Here is a 13,914-nt window from a genome sequence, read left to right as displayed (position 1 = left end):
TACTAGTAGTTGCCGATACTATTTAAAGATAAGTTTTATAAAATAGTAAAAAGTACACTATAAAAGGGCAAAAAATTCACCAAAGGCTGAGATGAACACTACCCAATTAGATGAAAGAGAATGAAAAGTAGAATGAAAAACTGATGAACTTTACACTATTATATACACTTTATTAAACTGAAAATGTGTACCCAATGTTTTTACTATTCTTCCAAATTTTCAAAGTTTATTCAGGTAAGTCTCCTCTTCTTCAGTAGCTGGCCTCTGTCTCTTTGCTAAAGGAGAAGTCAAAAATCTGTCCAAAGTTGATTGAACTGCTCTTTTTTTCAGACTGGTTTTAAAGTGATTCAGATGCTTGTCATCAACCAAGGCACAAAGTCTGTTCATTTCAGCTTTGTTGGGATACCACTTTGTAGCCAAAGACTGAAACTCTTCCCAGTAGTGCAGCATTTTTTTAATGTCACCTGTTGGCATTCTTACCTTTTTATTGCTGTCCTCCTCCTCGGATGAGCACTCTTTATCTTCCGTGTCTCTTTCCTGATTCAGTTGCTTTTTCAACTCTTCAAGATCTTCTGTTGTCAGATCTTTTGAGTGTTGTTCAACTAATTGTTCTACATCTTCTTCATTTACCTCCAAATGTAATGCTTTGCCCAAGGAGACTATCTTATCTACAATGTCAGCATTTTCAGCAGCAAGTTCCCCAGTAGCATCTTCAGCATCTTGAACACTGGAAACAGCACTTCTTATCTTGCAGCAGTCTGGCCATAACTTTTTCCAGGCAGCATTAAGTGTCCTACTGACACTTCATCCCATGCCATGGCAATGACTTGAATAGCATGAAGGATATTATAATGATTCTTCCAGAATTCCCTCAGAGTCAGACTGGTAAATGAAGTTGCATCAAAACATCTTTGGAACATGTGTTTTGTATACAATTTCTTAAAGTTTGATATGACCTGTTGGTCCATGGGTTGCAAAATAGATGTGGTGTTTGCAGGAAGAAATTTTATCTTGATGAAGTTAAATTCTGCCTCCAAATCCTCTTCCAAGCCAGGTGGATGCCCTTGGAGCATTGTCCAGAAGAAGCACAGCCTTTTCAGGCAAATTTTCTTCTCTCAGGTACTTTTTCACCGTGGGCCCAAACACCTCCACGATCCACTCTGTGAATATGTTTCTTGTTACCCATGCCTTGGTGTTTGACTTCCAATAAACACTAAGCATGGGATTGCAAACATTCTCCTTCTTGAAAATTCTTGGTGTCTCAGAGTGGTAGACCAATATTGATTTAATTTTGAGATCACCATTTGCATTAGCACAAAATAAAAGAGTTATTCTATCTTTTATAGGTTTGTACCCTGGCATACATTTCTCTTCTTTTGTGATGAAAGTTCTTTTGGGCATTTGCTTCCAGAACAACCCAGTTTCGTCACAATTAAACACTTGTTCTGGCTTGTATCCACAAATGATGGTCCACTCCTGAAATTCTCTAACAAACTTCTCAGCCTCCTCTTTATTTGCACTGGCTCCTTCACCATGTCTAATTACACTATGGATCCCTGACCTTCTCTTGAACTTCTCAAACCATCCTCTGCCTCTGCTGTACTGTGTCCTGCCACATTTTTCTTCAAATTTTCATAAATCGTTCTGGCTTTGCAGCAGATCATCAGAAGCTTTTCCATTTCTTCATTCACAGAACTTCTTTGGGATTGAGAGGCCAAGGTTCTTCACACCAACTGCAACTGAAGCTGCCTTAATCTCCTCCTCCTTCAAAATTGTAGCTATTGATATGCTATGCCATGCTTGACTGCTAAATCCACAATTCTGACTCCTCTTTCATATGCTGAAATTATTTCTTTCTTTTGCTCAATTGTGAGCAACTTTCTGCTTCCCTTGGGTTTGTCGCTTACTTTTTTGGACCCATTATCAAGAAAATTTTTTTCTGAAAAATATAAAAGAAATATGACATATAGCACATTATTTCTTTAATTAGATAAGAATAGAATTTACTCATTATAAATTAATCCCCCATAATTTATCCAAGTAAAGAATAAATGCTATCACACTTACCTCTCGCATTCACAGCCACATGGAGCGTGCACCGTACTGACACTGGTATGAGGCTTCTCGCTGTCTCGAACGTAAACAACCCAGTCGGGTTGGTGGGTCTCCCCTATGTGATGTGGTCAGCTCATTTCTTTGTCACACACATACAGATGGAAAAGATAAACTCTTGGAATGGCCCGACCGTTCATGTTTGCTGCTTTATGTTAGCATATGCATCCACTAAAACATTCGTTAACCGAGTCCGAAAAACAGTGAAAAAATCTTCGTTAGCCGAAACATTCGTTAGCAGGGTCACTCGTTAGCCCAAGTATCACTGTATATGTTAATGACAGTATTTTTCATACCAGCTAGACTCCTAGTTGCCTTTCATCCCTTCATATTTTACAAATATCTGAAGGACCAGGTAGAATATTATTAAGCATCTTAGTCATTTGTATGGTTATATACAAATACATATTATAAAGGCAGTTTTCATAAATATACCTCAGACATCTAATGCAGTTTCTCAATTCTGGTATGATTTTTGAAATTTATTTTCCACATGGTTAGACTCTAATAAATTTAGTTTAATCCTTTACCCAAGTGTAGGCAAATAAAGTTTGCGCCTGAAGTATCTTCAGGACTGAGGCAACTCGTAGTAAAGCTGGACCAAGCTCTCATCACTCCTCATCTCAGTATCTCCCATAATGCAAAGCACATTTCCTTGTGGACATGTATAATGCTATGCATTAAGGGAAGGGCCACTACCCAGACTGGATTCGACCTTTATTGAGGTCTCATCAGTGGGAGGCAGACCCAGAAGTGGTGATACTAAGGCAGAAGCAATGGTGAGGTCATATTTACTTATACAAGTTTCCCAAAGGTGTACCACCTTATTAATAATTTACTCTGGATTTAGAGACAGATGTTGGAAGTTTAATTTCCACTTGGTTAGACTATAATAAATTTAGTTTAATCCTTTAAACTAAATTACACAAAGATCATTGAAGAAAAAATGAAAGAGTTTGAGAACAGGAATCAAACCTTGGAGATTCAGTGGCAAGCCTTGAAGAAAACATTGATTGATTCAACTAGAGAGGCATGTGGTGAAGTTGTCTGCAAGGATAGAAAAATTAGAACTCCATGGTGGACACAGGAAGTTAAAGAGGCAGTGAAGGAAAAGAAGAAAGCATAACAAACGTTTTCCTGGCAAATAAGTTGGCTTGTCGCTCTTAGAGAATACAGAGACAAATGCAAGAATGCTAAACACTGTGTAAAACTAGCTAAACAAAAGTCATGGGAGGACTTTGGCAAGAATATAGAAAATAAATATCAAGAAGGTGGCAAAATATTCTGGAGGTTGTTGAAGAAGGTTAGGAATGGAGGAAAGAGTGCTGTAAAAGGAGTTAGAGATGAAAAAGGTGACATGAAAACAGAAGAAAAAGATATTCTTGAAGTATGGAGTAATTACTTTGAAAAACAGCTAAATGAAACAAGCAGTGATGACAGCACAGTGGTAAAAAACACTGACCAGGCATGCAGTCAGGAATACATATCCATACTTGAAGTAGAAAAAGCCATCAAAGGCATAAAATGTGGAAAGGCAGCAGGAGTAGATGATATTCGACCAGAAATGCTGAAGTATGGTGGTATAAAAGTCTTACGGTGGCTGCACTGCATAGTTCAGAAAGCCTGGACAGAGGGACGAATTCCCGATGATTGGAGTAGAGCTCTCATAGTACCCATATATAAAAAGGGCAATAAAACTGAATGTGAGAATTACTGAGGTGTTTCCCTACTAAGTGTTCCTGGCAAGATCTATGCAAGTATACTTGATTGAGAAACATTTGAGAAGAATTGTGGAAGAAAAGCTGGGTGAAGAACATGCTGGAGTAAGGCCAAATAGAGGCTGTCAGGATCAGATCTTAACTTTACGACAAATAATCGAAAAAGTATGGGAATATAACAAAGATTTGTATTTAAGTTTTGCTGATCTGGAAAAGGCATATGACAAGGTGCCAAGAGAGAAGCTATTCAATACGCTATAGTTATATGATGTCAATGGGGCATTATATCAAGCAGTACTTGGTCTTTATTTGAGTTGTAAGTCAGCAGTTAGAATTGAAGGAAGTACAGGAAGATGGTTTAATGTTAAATCTGGTGTGAGACAAGGATGTATATTATCTCCTCTGTTATTCATTATCTATATGGATCACATTATGAAAGAAATGGTATTAAACCTGATATCAAAATTGGAGATGTTAATATCAGCTCTTTGCTTTATGCAGATGATGTTATACTTCTAAATAAATCCGCTACAAGTCTGCAAGATTCTCTGACTAAATTGAATAACTGTTGTAATAGATATGGTATGAAGGTCATCAATAAAAAGACAAAGAGACAATGAAAATAGGCAGAATCATTGAAAATGTCAACTGTGTTGTGAATGGAGAACCTGTGGAACAAATAAAACATTTCAGCTAATTAGGCACGATTTTCAGTGAAGATGGTAAATTCAATATAGAAATAGACAACAGAATCAGCAAAGCTGGTATGGTGGGAAGTCAATTGAATAAATTCATATGGAATAAGAGAGAAATTAGTTGGAACACTAAATTAGCTGTATACAAGACAGTGTTCAAACCAGTTTTAACTTATGGATCTGAGAGCTGGGTCAGAAGTAAAACACTTGACCAGAGACTGCAGATATGAGAGTCCTGAGAAAGATTAGAGGCATGAACAGATGGCATCATTGGGAATATCATATTAAAAACCAGGATATTAGGAAAGAACTTGACATTGTCAGCATCCAGGAATGCGTTAGCAGAGCTAATCTCAGGTGGTATGGTTACTTAAACAGAATGGTTGAGGAAAGATTAGCAAAACAAGTGTTCTCTGCCAGGTTGGCAGGAAAACGACCCAGAGTAAGACCAAGATATAGGTGTATTGATATGGTACAAAGTGCCTTAGACGATAGAAATATAAGATCTGATGATGTTGGAGTCTTGACAAGTAACAGGCTGATTTGGAGGAAAATTGTAGATAGGAAGTTAGTAATGATGTAATTTTTTTCATGTAGTAATCCTGTACACCCCTTGAGGGTACATGGCAGGAATTTGATGGTGATGACAATTTAATTCTCGGAATGGCTGCATAGTGTTTCCCGTGTGGTGATTTGGTTAGTCACGTGAGCAATCGTCTTATCCAATCTGAAAAAGTCAGGTGTCTTTGAGTAGCATAAGAGATTCATCAGCTGATCCAGCATAATGTAATAAATCAACTCGTGTATTCCGGAAAAAGAGTTCCAGGCCTGTTTCAAAAATGGGAACACCGTCTAAATCAGTGTACTCCCTCTGTCCAAAAAGAAACCAAACTTTTCAAAAATAGAAGAAACTAGTGGCCCCATCTGTTGTATCTTTTTGTTGTTGAAAGTAGCAAAAACTTCATTAGTGTTGTGTCGACTGTTTATGACATTTGTTTCATTAGAAGTTGAGTTATACTGACAGTGTGTTTTGATGAACAGTTAGAAAATGAGTTTCAAACAGAGAGCTGCGATTGACTTTTGTGTTAAACTTGGTAAAAGTTTTACTGAAATGCATCAAATGCTTCAAAAAGCATACGGTGATGAATGCTTATCCTGTATTCAAGTTTACGAGTGGTTTAAGCGATTTCAAAGCAGTCGTCAGAAACTTGATGATGACAAAGCCAGGCCATCCAAAAACTGGACTGAACGAAGTTAACATTCAAAAAGTGCGTGATTTCATCAAAGAAAACCCGAAATCGTCCGTGAGATTGATTGAAGATGAATTGGGGAATTCCAAAATCAACTGTGCACAACATTTTGACCGAGAGTTTGGGCTTTCATAAATTGAATTCACGATTTGTTCTCCAGAAGCTGACTGACGACCAAAAAAAGTGTCGAATTGAACAATGCAAGGACCTCATTAAAACCTCTTGTAAGGACTCAAACTTCCTTGAAACAATCGTTACTGGTGATGAGACGTGGTGTTTTGAGTATGAGCCTGAAACAAAGCGCCAGAGTGCTGATTGGAGACCACTAGAAGAGGGGCATCTGAAAAAAAGTCACTTGGAGAAGTCAAAAGTAAAGACAATACTGATTTGTTTCTACGATTCCAAGGGAATCATCCAAAAGGAATTCGTTTCGCCTGGCCAAACGGTCAATAGTGAGTTTTATCTTGTTTGGAAGTGATTGATAGCAAGAATTCGTCACATATGGCATGAATATCGTGATGCAGGCAGATGGTCACTTTATAATGCACCATCTCATTGTTCGAACATTGTGAGACAGTTTTTGAGCAAAAACCAAGTTTGTTGGATCACTCACCGTATTCACCTGATTTAGCACCCTGTGACTTCTTTCTCTTCCCTGGACTTCATTTACCAATGAAAGGAAAGTGATACGACACCATTGAAAACGTTCAAGCGGCACAACCCTCAACAGTATCCCAAAAACTGATATAAAAAACTCATTTAACGAATTAATTAACCATGCCAAACGCTGTATCAAAGCTGAGGGAGAGTATATTGATTGAAATAAATGATTTGAATAATTATAATTGGCTTGTGTTTTATTTTCTATCAAAAGTTCGGTTTCTTTTTCTACAGAGGGTGTATAAATGCACTAGGGGACTACTTCGAAGGCGACAGTAGCCGCTAATGTATAGTTCCGAATATAGGTTTTTACAGGTGTATTCAGGGAATTAAATGGTCACACCTCATATGTGAGATACATCCCATGTGTATAAAAATTGAGACCCCTCTTTCATGCAATAAGACAAAAATTTTAATATTTTAAATTGAAACATTATATAAGTGCCTTAAAATACATTTATTTCTTATTACATTCTTACCCATTTACTGTATGTTATATAGGTATTATTGATGAGGGGTGATAATCCGCAACCAAGGGCAGATCCTGGTTGAGGATCATCAGGTTTAATTTGAGGAGCCTCCAATTGATCCAATGAAATGCAACTAATAAAGGAGGATTGTTTGCATTTTAACACCTTCTTTCCTGTAAAACATTGAAGTAAGGCTGCAACATTTTGACTATTCTTATAGAACAGCTTTGTTCCCAGTCAGAATTGATGTCACTTAGCTAATAAATGTACTCCAACCAGAATCTGCTGTAATTCATGAGTTTTTCTAAACATAAAATAGGCTGTTCTTGATCTTGCTGTTCCTGAATCAGCTGTGCAGTCAAATCTTAGCTTGGCTTCAACAACTCGTTCACATCAGGCTCAACATTGTCAACCCCTGTTTCCTGAGCAGTTATGCTAATTTCATTTGCAGTTATGTCACATCTTCAAAGTCCTGAAATTATGTTCACACAAATTCCAAGTTTTGTCAATGTCACTGCCCTTCAGGATGTTATAGGATAGCCAGTGTTCATTGTCAGACATGTGGCAGTTGTCCATTTCTATATTATCTATCTAATTGTTTGCCAAAGGTAGTAAGGAAAAAAAAAAATCCATGTTTTGCAAAGTAATAATACTGCTTGATCTAACCATATGTAATATTTATTTATTAGAAGAGTTATGTAAAGATTATTTCTGTATAGTACAGTGTTCACATTGGACCTCCCTAGTTTCAATGTGTTACTACTACTTATGTGTATGAACCATGGTGTCAAAATTGTATAAATGAGAAGGAACACCAAGTTTTCATTAAAAAAAAAAAAAAAGAGTACACTTCCACATGTGCTCCTTTAGTAATCCGCACAATGTCAAGTTAATAGTCTATCTCCGACCAGGTTTCTCTGAAACATGTCAGGGGTGATGGAGGACACAGCAGTAGAAATGTAATGTTTCAGGTTCTCTAGGCTGTCCACCTTAGTTGCGTAGACTGTGTCCTTCACATACCCCCCACAACAAAAAATCAACTGGTAAGATCCAACGATTGTGGTGTCCAGGAAATCGGTCCTCCATGTCCGATCACTGCTGAGGGAAGACCCTGTAAGCGTTGCATGGACCTCCAAATGCCAGTTGGCAAGACACTGTCTTGTTGAAAGAGAATATGCTCTCCTAACTGATTTTGTTGAGCTTTGAGCAAAGGTCTTGCGAATCCTCTCTACCTTCTCTTCTGATATTGGCTGCTTCCCTCCTCCATGTTGTTCTTTCGAAAATCTTCCTGTCATTAGGAAATTTTCTTTCCATAAATGGATACTCTTGGGATCAGCTGCTACCTCTTTGTACACCTGACAGAACTTGCTCCGCAGTGCTTGGATTGATTTCAATCCAAGCACTGCAGCGCAAGTTGTGCTTTCTCCACCCCTAACAGCATGTTTAAAACTATCACAAAATTACAACAGTCCTGTCCAGCAGCGGTACCACATTGCAACGCAGGAAACAATTCTGGATGAAACTTGTAGGGTCTCTAGAATTTGAACAATCCAAACCTTACATATTTCTGCATTTCGATTTTTTACCATTCTTTGAAACTAGGGAGGTTCAGTGCGTATTTTTATGCCTTTAGTTTTCTTTAAAATGTTACGTGATATTGGATTGCTTTAACTGCCACGTAACTGTAACGACACCCAAAGATAAATCCTCCTACAAATTGCTTCTTACCATACCAGATAAGCTGTGCATATGTTTCCTGTGGTCTTTTTTCTAGAAAGGCATCAGAAGAATTTTAAATAACTTGGATACCAAAAAAAAAAGTTTTCTTGTCTTGATGTCATCCTCCAAAGTTCATTCAGAAGCTGGGTTCTGAAACTAACACTCATCCTGTATCATCTTAATGCTGTTTTATGCTGTGGGACAGATGTCAGCATATCAACCCACTTCCCTCAGCTCAGTTCTCCTTTCTAAAATAATGGAAAAGTTATCAACAGTCTGCTATATCCACAGTAGATCAACTTATTTGTATCACCCACGTACAGATTAGTCCCATAGAAAGGTGTAGAGAAACCTTTGTTGTTGTTCTTGCTCTTTCTAGAGAATTTGATTGTTACTTCTCATGGTGGATGGTTTCCTCTCTTTAGATCTCTTCAATTCAGGAGTTTCCCCCAGGACACTTCTCTATCATCTACCATTATCTAATACATGAATGACCTTTTATCACTAACTAGCAAACCTATCCATACTTCTGCTGACGATTGTTCACTCCAATTTGACATACTTTGAAGTGCACAAATATCACAAATTCATACATCAACTTACTTAGGAAGTGCAAACCACACTTCCTTTCAGACATGTATATTACCATGCATTATGGGAAAGGTCATTGCCCTGACCATTTTTTATCTGTATTGGGGTCTCATCATCAGTGGGAACCAGACCCAGAAAGATACCAAAGTTGAATTAATGCAGAAGTCATTTTCCATGTACAAGTAGTAAAAAAAAAAGTGTATCAGTTATTATTAAAATACTCTGGATCACAGATAAAGGAAATCATATTTGACAAGAATATACTTTCTTGTTTGCTTACTCAAGCATGAGCAACGAAATTTGTGCTTGAAATATCTTACAAGTTCTTTGCAAAGAACATTTCCATTTGGATGCATATGTTGCTCTACATTGTGGGAAAAGTCACCATGAAAATCAGTTTCAACCTTTATTGAGGTCTCATCAGTGGGAGCCAGACCAGAAAAAAACATTGGTTGAATTATTGCATCATATTTTCCGCATACAACTAGGAAAAAGGTATATCACCTTTCTTTCTAGATCTGGTCCCTACTGATGAGACCTCAATAAAGGTCAGAACCAGTCTGGGTAGTGACCCTTTCCATAATGCATAGTAATATACATTCCAGAAGGAAGTGTGCTTTGCATTATGGGATACTGAGAAAATTTGATGTGAAGTCAACAGCTTCTATATGTAAGTAGCCTAATTGTGAAGATATTACATGTGAAAACTTTATTTGCTTACACTTGGGTAAAGGATTAAACAAGAATATACTTTCTTGCAGAGTAGAAAGTTTTTACCTACTTTGCCTCACATTAGTTGCAAGTCAAGTACTGGAAAGCAATAATTAATATCTGTATTCTAATCCTGTGGTTCAGACCGATGAACTTCACTCAACTTCTGTTGAGCACTTATCCAGTCAGGACCCAATTATGGCCGAGTGTATGCTTCTGTCAGAAACAGTACACTTTGGTAGTTGGCCCCTGCCTACCATCAGATAGTTAAAACTGCAACCAGAGCATTCTGAACCTCGTTTGTTTATAGTCATTATGTAAATAATGACTATAAATATCTCTGCCAGAGATTTTATTGTCTCATCTCGAGCAGATAAGTATTTTTCGTCCACATTAGAAAACTTATATGACATGTGTCAGACTTCCATATACATCTCTTTGGGCTGCATATATAAGAAATTGCTGGTTAAATAAATATATATTTTTGAATTTATGTATTTAGATTAATTTTCTGGAAGTCTGTGTTCTGATAAGATTGACATTAAATGTTTATTGAATGTCTGAAGCAGTTCTGTAGTTTTCATTATGCTGTTGATGTCATTCAAAAGTTTCAGTGTTCCTTGGATTTTTTTTCTCTGCAGTACAAATAAATTAGGAAGCTGCAATTTCCATTCATTTTTTTGATCCAGTAATAACTTGGTCTACAGAAAATAGCATAGTGCGACTGTTGAAATGTGTTATTTCTAATGAAGTGTTTGTTACTAAATAATACCTTTCAGAAGTATGTTTTCAGACAGTAAGCGCTTTATACTTATTCTGGTTTCTTCCTGATATCTGATGAGACTAACTGCGAATCAAAAGCAAATATTGTGGACTTATCAGAGACTGTTAAGCAGCATAATACTAATGTGACTGATGTAGATGAGTTATAAAATCTTTTAATTTTCCACTCACTTTTCTGATTTGTAAATTTTCAAGGAGTAAACATTTATCTCTTTGGTATAAAATCATAATGGATGTTTATTATCCTTTACTGAAATCAGATTATAAAGCTAAATTGAAGTTTTGTCATTTTCATCATTTAGTTACAATTTTAAGGATTTTGTTAAAAATGAAATTTAAATAAAAATGGCATATCAGAAATCTTGAATAGTTAAAACAATTTTAAGGTTTCTGTTTTCACAGAAAAGGATAAGAGAAAACAAGGTAAAGGCAAAGAAGCTTTGCATTTTATGCTTCGTTATGGTGAGTATTCTGTAAAGTTACTTCATTATGAAATTATCTGATATCTACCCTCAAGGGATATACAGAATTCTGTGATAATACTATGTAATCAAGGTTACGTTTTTTATTACTAGCATCCTATCAGAATACTGCTAGCATCCTGCAAACGACACAGTCAAGTCGACCTAGATATTATTCTTTCTCTAGGACTTACCGTATTTGTTGGCCTATAAGACGCACCCCCTTTTTTGTACACATTTTTAGTAAAAAAAGATTTTTTAGATCCTCTTCCTGATTCCGCCAAGTTCTTATCATTTTCTCAGTTGGGGGTGGCCCGAAATGCCTCTCTGCAGCCCTGTTTCCATGTTCTTTAACATATGCAATCACACGTAGCTTGTATGCAATATTGTAGCAATGCTGACGTTTTTCTGCCATAATTTACCAAGAAATTTAGAGAAAATTTAACTGCAGAAATTTATCACCGTTCACAACAACCGCAACAACAATTGGAAAGTTTAAAGGAACAGGAACACAGCTGTGATCATCGATGACAGCACATGCTCATCCACTGAACTCTACGTAACTGGAATGCTCTCACACACACCACAAGGAAGCAAGAAAGAAATCGTGTAACTCGGAACAGAGAAAATTTCCACAAATGAAAGTAATAAAAAAAACTGAGTATCAGTGTATAAGATGCACCCTGTTTTTCAGACCTATTTTCAAAGAAAAAAAGCACAGGTTATACGCTGGCAAATACGGTAATTTAAAATCTTGGCATCAGATATCTGTTATGCTAACCATACCTCTCCCATTCTGTTTAAGTGACCATATCACTTAGAAACAGCAGGAAAAAATGAGGAAGGATGGCTTGCAAGAGGAAAGACCTTGCTTAGCAATGGAATGCAACAGGCTGATAATAGTAATCTTTCATTTAGATAAACTGCACATTCTTAAATGCATCAGTGTCAGGTTCCTTAATTAATAGGGCTCCAGAAATCTACTTGCTGCTGGTGAGCTATTAGAGACAAGTAGTGAATGAATTTTCAATGCTGTTAAATTCCAAATATATTGTCTTATTTTCTTTGCATAATACATAATACATTATACATTTTTTTCATCATGGGATGGTTGTCATAAATTTCTTAAAGAAATTTTATTTCTTCATACACTTTGCCCCCCCCCCCCCCCAAAGTTAGTTTGCATGAAGATATTCCCAAAGATATGCTTCGCTGTTGTTTTTGAAAGGTAAAGTAATTCTAGTCTCCACATTAGGTGGAGATAATAGCTCCACATTAGGTGGAGCTATTATCTCTCACCATCTGTTCTGAACTTAAATCCTACCAGCCACTTGCTGATTAATTTTGAAATAACCAAGAATTCTTAACATTTAAAGTGATGATTGCATGCCTTGCAAATTATCACTTTCTTCTTACAAAAATGAGATATACCAATAAATTAAAAAAAATAAAATAAAATCATTTAATAACAGTGATTTTTATTTGTTTCACTGTCAACTGTAATACAAAATATGATGAATTTATATTCTTCCTACATCCTCTTTAATCCTTAAAAGGTGTGCAATTGTAATATAGCATTGACATAAGTTCTTTTAATAATTTAGAACATGAATTTGCTTTGTGCAATTATATACTATTACATTATGAATCTATTACATAATGACACTTTCACATTTTACACTGTTATTTAAAAAAATATAATCATCATTATCATCATCATCAAATTCCTGCCATGTACCCGCAGGGGTGTACAGGATATGACAGTACTACATAAAAAAATTACATCATTACTAACTTCCTATCTACAATTTTCCTCCAAATCAGTCTGTTACTTGTCAAGACTCCAACATTATCAGATCTTATATTTCTATCGTCTAAGGCACTTTGTACCATATCAATCCACCTATATCTTGGTCTTCCTCTGGGTCGTTTTCCTGCCAACCTGGCAGAGAACCCTTGTTTTGCTAATCTTTCCTCTCCCATTCTATTTAAATGACCATACCACCTGAGATTAGCTCTGCTAATGCATTCCTGGATGCTGACAATGTCAAGTTCTTTCCTAATATCCTCATTTTTAATATGATATTGCCATTGATGCCATCTGTTCACGCCTCTAATCTTTCTCAGGACTCTCATATCTGCGGTCTCTAGTCTTTGGTCAAGTGTTTTACTTCTGACCCAGCTCTCAGATCCATAAGTTAAAACTGGTTTGAACACTGTCTTGTATACAGCTAATTTAGTGTTCCGACTAATTTCTCTCTTATTCCATATGAATTTATTCAATTGACTTCCCACCATACCAGCTTTGCTGATTCTGTTGTCTATTTCTATATTTAATTTACCATCTTCAGTAAAAATTGTGCCTAAGTATCTGAAATGTTTTACTTATTCCACAGGTTCTCCATTCACAACACAGTTGACATTTTCAATGATTCTGCCTATTTTCATTGTCTTTGTCTTTTTATTGCTGACCTTCATACCATATCTATTACAACAGCTATTCAATTTAGTCAGAGAATCTTGCAGACTTGTAACGGATTTATTTAGAAGTATAACATCATCTGCATAAAGCAAAGAGCTGATATTAACATCTCCAATTTTGATATCAGGTTTAATACCACTTTCCTTCATAATGTGATCCATATAGATAATGAATAACAGAGGGGATAATGTACATCCTTGTCTCACACCAGATTTAACATTAAACCATCTTCCCGTACTTCCTTCAATTCTAACTGCTGACT

At 36.4% G+C, this 13,914-nt stretch overlaps 1 protein-coding gene across 3 annotated transcripts in view; it reads left to right on the top strand.

Moving 5' to 3' along the window:
* Positions 1–13,914, top strand: part of Mnat9 (microtubule-associated Nat9) — a 105,915-nt gene that overhangs the window by 58,780 nt on the left and 33,221 nt on the right. For all 3 annotated transcript variants that reach the window (XR_016548825.1, XM_090397921.1, XM_090397920.1), the window contains exon 5: positions 11,112–11,171. Coding sequence is in view for 2 of the 3 variants with exons in the window: in XM_090397921.1 (XP_090254047.1) it covers positions 11,112–11,171 (60 nt within the window). In the remaining variant the exon portion in view is untranslated. The remainder of the gene's footprint in view (positions 1–11,111; positions 11,172–13,914) is intronic.

Source organism: Typopeltis vanoorti, chromosome 9 (assembly GCF_054136105.1).
Source record: "Typopeltis vanoorti isolate ZY-2024b chromosome 9, IOZ_Tvanoo_1.0, whole genome shotgun sequence".
Classification (NCBI taxonomy): Eukaryota; Metazoa; Arthropoda; class Arachnida; order Uropygi; family Thelyphonidae; genus Typopeltis; species Typopeltis vanoorti.
The sequence above is the reverse complement of the archived record's forward strand: the minus strand, read 5'-3'. Positions and strand labels throughout refer to the sequence as shown.